The 12,817-nt window shown below is 40.9% G+C and overlaps 1 protein-coding gene across 43 annotated transcripts in view; it reads left to right on the top strand.

Annotated features, from left to right (window-relative positions):
• TTN (titin) overlaps positions 1-12,817 on the top strand; it is a 284,957-nt gene that overhangs the window by 197,577 nt on the left and 74,563 nt on the right. For all 43 annotated transcript variants that reach the window (XM_081902051.1, XM_081902060.1, XM_081902074.1 and 40 more), the window contains 20 exons: positions 21-136; positions 227-526; positions 1,801-2,100; positions 2,200-2,305; positions 3,001-3,197; positions 3,290-3,595; positions 3,710-3,988; positions 4,823-5,122; positions 5,219-5,521; positions 5,623-5,997; positions 6,095-6,397; positions 7,378-7,677; positions 7,770-8,066; positions 8,157-8,441; positions 8,525-8,818; positions 9,546-9,845; positions 9,974-10,282; positions 10,368-10,558; positions 11,439-11,868; positions 12,187-12,495. In XM_081902051.1, coding sequence (XP_081758177.1) covers positions 21-136; positions 227-526; positions 1,801-2,100; positions 2,200-2,305; positions 3,001-3,197; positions 3,290-3,595; positions 3,710-3,988; positions 4,823-5,122; positions 5,219-5,521; positions 5,623-5,997; positions 6,095-6,397; positions 7,378-7,677; positions 7,770-8,066; positions 8,157-8,441; positions 8,525-8,818; positions 9,546-9,845; positions 9,974-10,282; positions 10,368-10,558; positions 11,439-11,868; positions 12,187-12,495 — 5,600 coding nt within the window. The remainder of the gene's footprint in view (positions 1-20; positions 137-226; positions 527-1,800; positions 2,101-2,199; positions 2,306-3,000; positions 3,198-3,289; positions 3,596-3,709; positions 3,989-4,822; positions 5,123-5,218; positions 5,522-5,622; positions 5,998-6,094; positions 6,398-7,377; positions 7,678-7,769; positions 8,067-8,156; positions 8,442-8,524; positions 8,819-9,545; positions 9,846-9,973; positions 10,283-10,367; positions 10,559-11,438; positions 11,869-12,186; positions 12,496-12,817) is intronic.

A 12,817-nucleotide genomic window follows, 5' to 3' on the forward strand; every position in this document is an offset into this window, starting at 1 on the left:
ATTATCATCATTACTATTAGGGTTAAAGGTCTCACGTTCCATAAGAAGTACAAGTTCCGTGTCGTGGCAGAGAATCTTGCTGGGCCAGGAAAGCCAAGCAGAGCAACAGAGCCAGTCTTAGTGAAGGATCCTATTGGTATGAAAGCATTTTTCTTAGATGAATTTTATAACTTACTCCAAGTCATAATGCTGGGTTTTCTAAACCAAGTTATCAATTCATGTCTAGATCCCCCATGGCCACCCGGCAAGCCAATTGTCAAAGACGTTGCCAAGACCTCCTGTTTCTTGAACTGGACGAAGCCAGAACACGACGGCGGTGCCAAGATTGAATCGTATGTCATTGAATTGTTAAAGACTGGCACAGACGAGTGGGTGAGAGTGGCTGAAGGCATCCCCACACCAGAACACTTCCTCAAAGGGCTTATGGAGAAACAAGAATATTCCTTCCGAGTCAGAGCTGTGAACAAAGCTGGAGAGAGTGAGCCTAGCGAGCCCAGCGATCCCGTGCTATGCAAGGAGAGACTGAGTAAGTTGGCCATTGCATTCTGCAGGAGAGCTTCTCCTGAGAGCCAGTGTGGTATAGTGGTTAAGAGTGGTAGACTCGTAATCTGGTGAACCGGGTTCACATCTCCGCTCCTCCATATGCAGCTGCTGGGTGACTTTGGCTAGTCACACTTCTCTGAAGTTTCTCAGCCCCACTCACCTCACAGAGTGTTTGTTGTGGGGGAGGAAGGGAAAGGAGAATGTTAGCCGCTTTGAGACTCCTTCAGGTAGTGATAAAGCGGGATATCAAATCCAAACTCCTCTACTTCTTCTTCAAGTCCCAAAAGTATCAGAAGCCTGCTCCACAGTAACTTGGAGTGGGGCTTTCAGCGGGGCTGCCACTGTCTGTACTTCCAAAAGACAATTGAATATATTTTCATTTCATCCTCAGTTATTCTTTGTAATGTAATAATAATAATAATAATAATAATAATAATAATAATAATAATAATAATATAATAATAATAAAAATGTATTATACCCCGCCCATCTGGCCGGGCCTCCCCAGCCGCTCTGGGTGGCTCCCAACAGAATATTAAAAACATGATAAAACATCAATTTTTAAAAAACCTCCCTAAAAGGGCTGCCTTCAGATGTCTTCTAAAAGTCAGATACAGTGGTGCCTCGCAAGACGAAATTAATCCGTTCCGTGAGTCTCTTCGTCTTGTTGTCTTTTCGTCTTGCGAAGCACGGCTATTAGCAGCTTAGTGGCTATTAGCGGCTTAGCGGCTATTAACGGCTTAGCGGCTTTAAGAAAAAGGAAACAAACTCGCAAGAACTTGCAAGACGTTTCGTCATGCAAAGCAAGCCCATAGGGAAATTCGTCTTGCGGAACGACTCAAAAAATGGAAAACTCTTTCATCTTGCACATTTTTCGTCTTGCGAGGTACCACTGTAGTTGTTTATTTCCTTGACATCGAAGGGAGGGGGTTCCACAGGGCAGGCGCCGCTACCAAGAAGGCCCTCTGCCTGGTTCCCTGTAACCTCACTTCTTGCAGTGAGGGAACCGCCAGAAGGCCCTCGGCACTGGACCTCAGTGTCCAGGCTGAATGATGGGGGTGGAGATGCTCCTTCAGGTATACTGTTTTTAGCTGCTTTTGTGATGTGATTGTAAATTGATATGTTACACATGTAAAAGATGATACATCAATTAATACATCATCACTAATTCATTAGAACTATGGTTTGTGTTAAGGGTGCAATGGAAACGTTAAAACATATTCAAATTAATAATATTTTGCTTTAATATTGTTACAGATCCTCCTTCACCACCTCGATGGCTTGAGGTCATTAATATCACTAAAAACACTGCGGACCTTAAATGGACAGTACCAGAACGCGACGGAGGTTCTCCTATTACAAATTACATTGTTGAAAAGAGAGACGTACGACGGAAAGGCTGGCAGACGGTTGATACTACGGTTAAGGACACCAAATATACAGTGACACCACTAACAGAAGGCTCTCTGTATGTATTCCGTGTGGCTGCAGAAAATGCAGTGGGGCAGAGTGACTACTGTGAAATTGAGGACTCTGTTCTTGCAAAAGACACCTTCAGTAAGTTTTCAAGTGCACACACTCAGAATTCAGCTTCAACAAACTATGTCATTGTTTTTAAATTTCTGTTTTCCTAACTATCAATATTATTTAATTTAGCTACCCCTGGAGCACCATATGCACTTACACCAGTCGAAGTGACAAAGAGGCATGTCGACCTAAAATGGGAACCCCCTAAGAATGATGGTGGCAGACCAATTCTACGGTAAAAGAGAATTGTTTTTATATTTATTTTTTGTAAACCACTTAGAGGTTCAGTTTACAATCAAGCAGCATATACATTTTTAGATAGATAGATAGATAGATAGAAAGAAAGATAGAAAGATGAATACAGACAGACAGAATATATTGGGAAAGAGTATAAAATCTGGGGCAGGGAGAGATGATTAATAGAGAAAATTTATTTTTAAAGGTTCCAAAGTTTATTGTATTCAATATACACATCTATTAGATGAGCAATGTTTCAAATCTAAATGAACGATTCGTTCTTGATTAAATCTTTCTACTTGGTCTGATCTTTTATTCCCCTTCCTTCCCTCCCCCTCCCCTTTTTATGAAGATTACCTGCTCTGGATCCCACAGCTAATTCTCCCCTGGTCTCCTCGCTGGCCCAAATAGGACTAATTTAGCCAGCTAGCCCTGGTGATCATCTAATGTTTATTGGATGGATTTCCCACCCTAAATTGATTTTGAATTCAGAATTTATTGTTATTCACGTTTTATACTGTATTTTATGCTGTTTTTTGTTGCATCAATGAAGTGTTTTAAATTTGTTGTTAGCCACCCTGAGCCCAGTTTTCTGCACTGGGAAGGGCGGGGTATAAATAAAAAAATAATATTGTTGTTGTTGTTTGAATTGTATGGATTCATGCACCTTATAAACATCTGTTCTTCACACAGATACGTTATTGAAAAGAAAGAGAAGCTTGGCACGCGCTGGGTGAAAGCTGGCAGAACATCAGGCCCGGATTGCAATTTCAGAGTAACGGATGTCATAGAAGGTACAGAGGTGCAGTTCCAGGTCCGTGCTGAAAATGAAGCCGGCTGTGGTCACCCTAGCGAACCGACTGACATCCTGGCAATTGAAGATCCAACAAGTGAGTTACGAACATTGGAAATTATAATCAGTGAAATATGTGTTGTGCCAAATAGAACGGCAGAAAATAACATTACTTATGTATTCCTGCAGGCCCTCCTTCACCTCCTCTGGACTTACACGTGACAGACGCAGGAAGAAAACACATTTCGATTGCATGGAAACCCCCAGAGAAAAATGGCGGCAGTCCTATAATCGGATACAATATAGAGCTCTGTGAAGCAGGAACTGAAAAATGGATGAGAATAAATTCTCGACCAGTCAAAGATTTGAAATACAAAGCAGAAGAAGGTGTTGTCCCTGACAAGGAATATATTCTCAGGGTCAGAGCTGTCAACGCTATAGGGGCTAGTGAGCCATCAGACATATCAGAAAACGTTGTCGCCAAAGATCCAGACTGTGAGTATAGTTGTTTTCGAAACAGTCATGAAATAAATTATAAATTGTGAAATTGCTTTGGCACACTAATTGAAATTATTTTTCTGTGTGTTTTCTTTAAAAAAAACACAACAGGTAATCCAACTGTTGATATAAAGACTACAGACCTCGTTGTGGTTGAAGGTGAAAAGTTAAGTATCCCTGTGCCCTTCAGAGCTGTTCCAACTCCAACTATTGCTTGGCATAAGAGTGGGAAGGAGTTGAAAGCCGGTGACCGAACAACAATGAAGAGCGACCACATCTCTGCCTTGCTGGAAGTAACAAATGCAGTCCATGCTGATGCTGGCGTTTACACTATTACCTTGGAGAATAAATTGGGTTCAACAACCGGTACAATCAATGTCAAAGTAATAGGTAATTTATTTTTCTTATACCGGCAATTATGTGAATTAGACTCATAATGGTGAATGGGTGACAAGATGCTCAGCTCTTAGTGTCAGGGACTGTGCTGAGGAGGGCTGCACTGAGGGAAAAGGTTGGGAGCCTCCCCCTCCGCCTCCCCATCCCCCTCCTCTGCATCTGGATCCTGAATCTTCCCAGGAGCAGGAGGAAAGTATAGATTTGGAGCAGTGGTTTGCAGAGGGGCACAGTTCAGAAGGCAGAAGCTGGGAAATACTGGGTGGGGAACAGCTAGGAGAAGAAACACTGGAAGAGAGAGAGTTAATAGATTCACAGTCATTGGACAGCATTCCCCCACTGCCCTTCCCAAGGTCGAGAAGAGTTCGGAAAGCGGCAGAACAGAAAGCACACAAAGCACAGAGAGTACAAACTCAGATTACAAGACGTAGTAATGACGTAGATTAATAGGGACATAAGGGGGTAGGATCCTTAATTGGGAGCACTGCCATTCCTAGGAGATGGGTTCTTTGTTCTCTCGCTGTGATTATTAGTTTCTAACTGGTAAGACAACTCCTTTTCCTTTGTTTTGCTTATCTACTGCCATGAAGGAAGAAGCTGATTCCCTGAAGCCTGACACTTAGCTGCTTAATTGATACATGTAACATGAGCCAAAGCTGGTATCTCCATGTGTCTAAATAAGGAGATAGGTCAACCTGAGGAATTGTAAATAATATATATAAATGTTTATCATCCCTATGATTAGTGTGCACGAGTATATATATTCTTTTAATACAGTTTTCAAACCAATTTACTTAAATGTGACATGTGTACCTATTGTTCTTCAATTAGGTGTGCCTGGACCATGCAATAGTATTAAGGCAAGTGAAGTAACTAAAAATTCATGTAAAGTGACCTGGGAACCTCCAGAATTTGATGGCAACACTCCAATTTTACATTATGTGCTGGAGCGAAGAGAAGCTGGTAGGAGAACATACATACCAGTGATGTCTGGTGAGAACAAATTGGCATGGAATGTAAAGGATCTCATACAAAATGGTGAATACTACTTCCGCGTTAAAGCTGTTAATAAAATTGGAGGAGGTGAATACATTGAACTGAGAAATCCAGTGATTGCAGAAGATCCAAAGCGTAAGTTTTTTTTTTATGATCATCAAGACTGAAAAAGGAAAATGGTTTCTCTGTGCCTTCTATTTATCCATTTTCTTTTAAATTTTCAATATGCAGAGCGTCCAGATCCACCTATTGACCTTGAGGTTCACAATCCAACATCGAAGTCAGTAACACTCACATGGAAACCACCATTGTATGATGGAGGAACCAAGATTATGGGCTACGTTTTGGAAAAGTTAGTTAAAGGAGGAGAGAAGTGGGAAAGATGCAATGACTTTTTGGTTCCTCTTTTGACTTCTCCTGTGAAAGGTCTTGAGGAAGGCAAAGAATATCAGTTCCGTGTCCGTGCAGAGAATGCTGCAGGTGTCAGCGGACCTTCTAATGTCACTCCTCTAGTGAAAGCAGTGGATCCCGTTGGTATGTTTTGCAAACTACCTATTCATTTTTAGCAAGTATTCAAATTCTGCTGTATGCTACAGTATCAAATATAAACTAAAACAATATTTTTATGGTTACAGAGGCTCCAAAGGTTTTCCTCGGTGCGAATCTGCAGGCTGGCCTTGAGGTGAAGCAAGGTTCTGAGATTGCACTTGAAGCCCACATTTCAGGGTCACCTTACCCAACTATTGATTGGTTATGGAATGATGAAGTTGTTAAGCCAACAGAAATTAAGAAGAGAGTTACCAAGGTTACTAGGAAGAAGAAAGGTGAAGTTGAAGAAGATGAGCCTTTCCACTTGTCCCTGCCCGAGCGTTTGAGCATTGACAACCACAGACAAGGAGATTCTGTACTGGTCGTTCGAGATTCAATCAGACCAGACCATGGCACATATACTATTCGAGTTGAAAACGATCACGGAGTTGCAAAAGCTTCATGTGAAGTCAATGTGTTAGGTATGCCCTTATACATAATGGTGTGTGATACATTTTCTTCAAAATGTTTGAAGTGATATGTGCAAAGTCGTGCTCATTATTTTTGTTTTCAAAACAGATACACCTGGACCACCAGTCAACTTTGTTTTTGAGGAGGTTCGTAAAAATAGCATCACTTGCAAGTGGGAGCCTCCTCTTGATGATGGCGGAAGTGAAATATTGAACTACGTCCTTGAAAAGAAAGACAACACAAAATCCGACATTGGCTGGGTTACCGTTACTTCAACGCTTAGGCATTGCAAATATAATGTGCCTAAACTTATTGAAGGAAAGGAGTACATATTCCGTGTGAAAGCTGAGAACAGAGTAGGAGCTGGACCTCCATGTCTTTCAAAACCTGTTGTAGCTCAAGATCCATTCAGTAAGTCTTGTACTCTATCTAAATATGTGCTTCATTCATTTTTCCCAAAAGGCACTGCCATCATCATCACCTTACACTCATATTGTACTTTAACATTAAAACTTTAATTCTATAATAACCCAGCAGAAAAACCTTGCAGAAGGAAATGGCTAAATTACATTTGCTGATTGTTGCATCTGAGTGCAGCATCCTAAAAAGGAAAAGCAAAAGCTAAGACAATCCATGCTAGTTGACTGTAAAACTTGCCATATCAGCCTTTTCTATTCTGTTCTCTCCTTGTGTCTCAAAGTGTGTGAAGTGGGTGGTAATTACAAATAATAAATCCTTGAGATATATGGGTACACTGAGCTGGTAAGATCATCATTGACAAAAGCAAATGCTTTAATAATCCACCAGTAAAATAAATTGCAGATGAATTCGTACATAAAAAGCGGAAAAAGAAGAACTGTGAAAAACACACATTTTCTTTAAGTCTTTCCATGTACACAAAACCCACCCGCACTTTCTACAAGTTTCAAGCATGCACATCTACACATTTAGGGTATAACACAGAGATAATATTTACATATCATGAAGGCAGTTTTGTTTTATTGGGATGTGGCTTTCCAGGGACCAAGCTAAACTTTACTACTCACAAGGGGTTCTGAATTCACTTAAAGGCATGCTGGGAGAACCAAGCTAACTGCCCCTGCCCCCATTTTTCATCCCAGTTTGCCCCCTTTGTGTAGTAAAGAAAAATACATGTAACAGCTAATTTAGTAGCTCTCAGGCTGCAATCCTAGACACATTTACCTGGGAGTAAGTACAGCTGAAATCATGGGACTTCATTTCAAGTAACTGTGAATAAGATCAGGCTGCATATTGCAACTGAAGCCTCCAAGTAAAGATATGGTGGAGGAGAAAATTAGAGGCAGTAAACAAATTAAATTTCTGTATGATTTGGTAAGCTCCACTAACATTTGCATATCCTCTTTTTCTAGGTCCTCCTGATGCACCTGATAAACCTCTAGTAGAGGATCCAACCAGCAGTAGTCTGTTGGTTAAGTGGAATGAGCCTAAAGACAATGGTAGCCCCATTTTGGGATACTGGATTGAAAAGCGTGAAATCAATGGAACCCACTGGGCCCGTGTGAACAAAGAGCGTGTGAATGCCCTGGAAACTAGAGTTGAAGGACTTTTAGAAGGTCTAACTTACGTTTTTAGAGTTTGTGCTGAAAATGCAGCTGGCCTTGGCAAATTCAGTCCCCCTTCAGATCCTAAAACTGCACAAGACCCAATATGTAAGTTGTTAGATAGATAATATTATCCCTTAGTTTGAAAAGGGAAGTTTTCAGTCTATTCATCTCTCTTTATATGTATTTTTTTCTTTTAGTGCCTCCTGGCCCACCTGTTCCAAGAATTGTTGATACAAGCTCAACATCTATTGACGTTGAATGGGACGCTCCGCTATACAATGGGGGTAGTGAAATCACTGGCTACCATGTTTACAAGAATTTTGTCGGCTCAAATGAATGGTCTCGCTGCACAGAAAGACCTATTAAGGTTCGGAGCTATATAGTTAAAGGAATTAGAGAAGGTGCAGATTACAAACTTCGTATTACCGCCCTTAATGTTGCTGGGGAAGGACCTCCTGGAGAAACAGAGCCTGTAACAGTTGCAGAGCCTCAAGGTACTGTGATTATGTAATTTAAAATGAAATCTAATGTGAAATAGTTTGTAGGATTGCAAATTAATTAATTCTCTCTCTCTCCTTATACAGAGCCTCCCACTGTTGAATTTGATATTTCTGTCAGGGCAGGAGTTCAGATATTGGCAGGTCAAGCACTTAAACTCCCTGCTATTGTTACTGGACGACCTACCCCTACAATTGTATGGACTTTAGAGGATGCAGATGTTGACAAAGAGCGAGTTGTGATTGAAAATGTTGGCACTTCATCTGAGCTGTTTATCAAAAATGCACTCAGAAAAGACCACGGAAGATATGTGATTACTGCCACCAACGAAAGTGGTTCTAAATTTGCTGCAACCAGAGCAGAAATATTTGGTAAGAAATGCTACATAGAGTGAAACGATGAATATATTAAGTATTTGGCGTTCTTGAATTACATCTCATGTCTTCTTTTCCAGATGTTCCTGGACCGGTTACTGACTTGCACCCTGTGGTGGTAAATAGAAAGATGTGTCTACTTAACTGGGATGATCCCAAAGATGATGGAGGAAGTGAGATCATAGGTTTCCTTGTAGAGAGGAAAGATGCCAAAATGCATACATGGAGACTAGCCGTAGATACAGACAGATCTAAGTGTGATATAACAGGCCTTGTTGAAGGACAAGAATATAAGTTCCGTGTATTCGCCAAGAACAAGTTTGGCTGTGGTCCACCTGTTGAACTGGGACCTCTCCTTGCTGTTGACCCCAAAGGTAAAACTTCTTGTATTGATAAAAACCATCAGAACACTTTGGAACAGAGGATCCCCCTCCCGTAATTTCAACTTTTTAAACACCATTCAAAATATATATTTATATCGTTTATATTCACAACACTCCTGTGTGTGTGTGTGCGCGCGCGCGCGCGTGTGTGCGCGCATGCGCATGCACATTCTTGCAGTTGAACCCAGAACATGTCAGTTTCTTGAAAGAGAACTTTTCTAGAGTCAGGATAACTGAAAACCTAGTGCTTCCCATGTTCATTTCTGTGTGGAAATACTTTAAAATAACAACAACAACAACAACAACAACCCTACAAGGGCAAAATGTTGCATGCGAAGATGCTCTGGTGTAAAGCTTTTCTGTAGCTGCTCTAGATTTACAAAATCCAATTTCTCCACACACCTCTTTCCCACTTCCAGCAATTCCCTGGTCGCACCAATGCATTTTGGAGTTAGTATAACATTGTCCCATTTAACTTAGTATTTAATGACAGTTTTAAACTGAGGATGGAGAGGTGGGTTTCAGTAAACATCTGCAGAGCTTCCCTCCTCTTTGCATGTCCCTAGCCTTGGAGGCAGGGGAATATAAACCGAAATAAATAAAACGATGTATTTTTACCTTGTTCGCTGGTGAAACTGCTGCGCAGTAAACATGACGTGAAAAAACAAGGGTTTATTTTTCAAATTTAACTTATCATTTTTCATTCTTGCCACAACAGGTCCTCCAACTGCTCCTGAGAGGTTCATGTACACAGAGAGAACAAAAAATTCTGTTACACTTGACTGGAAGCCTCCCCGTAATGATGGTGGAAGCCCCATCATCGGCTACATTGTTGACAAAAGAAGACATGACTCAAATGAATTTGAAAGAGTCAATAAGAGACTCTGTCCAACTACATCCCTTCTTGTGGACAATCTTGCTGAGCTGCATATGTATGAGTTCCGAGTCAAGGCTGTCAACGAGATTGGAGAAAGTGAACCATCACTGCCCCTTAATGTAGTCGTACAGGATGATGAAGGTGAGGCTCTTTAATATAAATGTGTACACTTCACCTATAGATGTGAACATTTGGTGTCTGCTAGAGGCCTCACTATATTTTTGAGAATTACATGGTTAATCGCTTTTGCATTAATTTCCTTTTTTCAGAACCTCCCACAGTGACGTTGCGTCTATCTGTTAGAGGAGATACTATCAAAGTTATGGCAGGGCAACCAGTCAACATTCCAGCAGACGTGACAGGTCTTCCAATGCCAAAGATTGAATGGTCTAAAGATGATGTTGTGATTGATAAAACATCAGATGCCCTTAAGATCACCAAAAAGGAAACAAGTAGAACAGAGGCAAAAACTGAACTCAGCATGCCTGCAGCAGTTAGAAATGATAAAGGCACTTACACAGTTTCAGCTTCTAATCGTCTTGGCACCGCATACCGCAATGTTCACGTTGAAATATTTGGTATGTATCTAGCTTCTTGCTTAAACGGCCAAAGTTTTCTTACTTTATTTCTACCATAACACAATACTAAATTGGTTTTATTTAGATCGTCCTTCTCCACCGAGAAATCTCACCGTATCGGATATTAAAGCTGAATCTTGCTGTTTGACTTGGGATGCCCCACTCGATAATGGTGGCAGTGAGATTACACACTACATTATTGAGAAGCGTGATGCGAGCAAAAAGAAGTCTGACTGGGAGGAAGTATCCAGCACTGTTGTGGATAGACGATTTGGGGTAATGCTTCAATCTTGATTTCATAGGCGAAAGGAGTAGTCTTTAAATGAAAAATGACCATTTATAAAATTGTTGAGCTGAATGTTAACACTGTTCACCTTCTGGATTTCCTATTTTTACGTCTGCCTTCCATTTAATGCCAAAATAGGTATTCCTATACTCTGTATTGAATGGTACTTCGCTCCCTTCAGAGTCGGGTTAGTAGCAGTTGGTGCAGATATGCCAATGATGTATAGAGTTGTTAAGCATCAGAGCAACAAGCAGGTGGTTTTTTCAAGAACTGTTTTAAGATGTCCATATGATGGCATCTAACTGCATGGAAAACATCCAAAATACACTAAAACCTGTTCTGAAAATTGGATTTACGCATGTCATAGGATCAAGCAGTTGGATGGGTCCTTTTTGAGTTTGAGGGGTCTTCCTAGTCAAATCCCTTGCTCAGTGCAGGAAAATGAGAACCTGGGCACTCCCCACAGATGGCCGTTTAGATTCTGCCTAAGACCTCCAGTGAAGAAGAATCCAATGTTCATTGACTCCATTGTCAAACTTTTAAGAGGTTTCTCCTAATGTTCAACTGAATCGTGCCCTCCTTTAGCTTATGAGATCTAGATGTTTATGCCTTCTGTATGACATCTTCTCAGGTATTTGTAATATGTTAACTTGCCCCCCCTCAGACATCACCCCACCAAGTTAAACAAACCCAATTCCTTCATCCTTTCTTTTTAAGTCTTGTTTTCCATACCACTGACTACCTTTGTTGCCCTCCTTTGTGAGGTGACCTTTGGCTATTCTTTGTTTAAAGTCCTGGAAACAACACAGGGAATTGATATGAAACTGATTTTAAAAAATAATAATGTATCATGATTCTTTTACTTTTCAGGTCTATAAACTGGCAACAAATGGACAATATCAATTTAGAGTGAGGGCCGTTAACAGGTTTGGGACAAGTGATGAATGCCTTTCCGAAAAGGTAGTTATCAAGGATCCTTATGGTCTTCCTGGACCCCCTGGAAAACCAAAGGTTACAGAACACACCAGGTCATCAATGCTGGTAACATGGACACCTCCACTAGACAATGGTGGAGCTCCAATTACTGGCTATTGGCTGGAAAAGAAAGAAGAAGGAGGTGTCTACTGGTCTCGTGTCAACAGAGCTCCAGTGACAAAACCAGCAGTGAAAGGACTGGAATACAATGTACTGCGTTTGATTGAAGGTGTAAAATACCAGTTCCGAGCTATGGCTGTGAATATTGCTGGAATTGGCCCTCCCAGTGAGCCATCAGATCTTTATGAAGCTGCAGATCCAATCTGTAAGTATAAAGACAAGGAAGCAATAAGTAACACAAAATGCCAACTTTGTAATTTTTGTTCAATTTGTCCTGAACCTGATTTGATAGAGGTTCTGTGATTTCAGTGCATGAGCTCTGCATTTGAAGCCAAATATTTAATGAGTTAGGCTTCATTTTATAAGTGCCTATTATCATGATAAATAGCAAATGTTCCTACTTTTGTGCAATGAAATACTGTATAGTTGATAGACTTTCCATTCACTTCATTGAAGGGGTGTTGTGCAATGGAACAAGGGAGGCATAGTCCTCATGGCAGTACATTTTGCATTTGTTCAATAGATCCTCCTGGAGCACCTTCATGCCCAGATGTCAAAGACAGAACCAACTCAACTATATCTCTTGCATGGAAACCTCCACAAAAAGATGGTGGCAGTCCTATTAAAGGATATATTGTCGAAATGCAAGAAGAAGGTAGTTTAGATTGGAAGAGTGTGAACGAACCGGACAAGCTGTTCCCTACCTGCGATTGTGTTGTACCGAATCTGAAAGAGCTCAGAAAGTACAGATTCAGAGTAAAGGCTGTAAATGCTGCAGGGGAATCCGAGCCAAGCCTTTGCACTGCAGAAATACCATGCAAGGAAGTTCAAGGTAAGGATTGTTGAAAATAATTCTTTCCACTCGAACGTGTAGACATAGAAAAATCAAAAGATTTGAAAAGTGAAATGCAGGAATGGCTGTCCAGCACATTAGAGTTTTCAAGAGTAAAGCAAACTTACTGGGGGTTGTTATGGGTACAAGGGAAATCCCAACATCAATCTGATAGCAATAGAAGCTGGAGCTAGATTATTCTGCATACATTTGAGAAATAACTCTTCTCAAAGTGTCCCTGCCATATGAGTTAAGGCAGATAGTGATCAAAGAGGGATCCTTCTCAGTGGTGGCACCATTTCAGAGAATTCTGTCCTCGGGA

Source organism: Podarcis melisellensis (assembly GCF_964234715.1).
Source record: "Podarcis melisellensis genome assembly, chromosome: 1".
Taxonomy (NCBI): Eukaryota; Metazoa; Chordata; class Lepidosauria; order Squamata; family Lacertidae; genus Podarcis; species Podarcis melisellensis.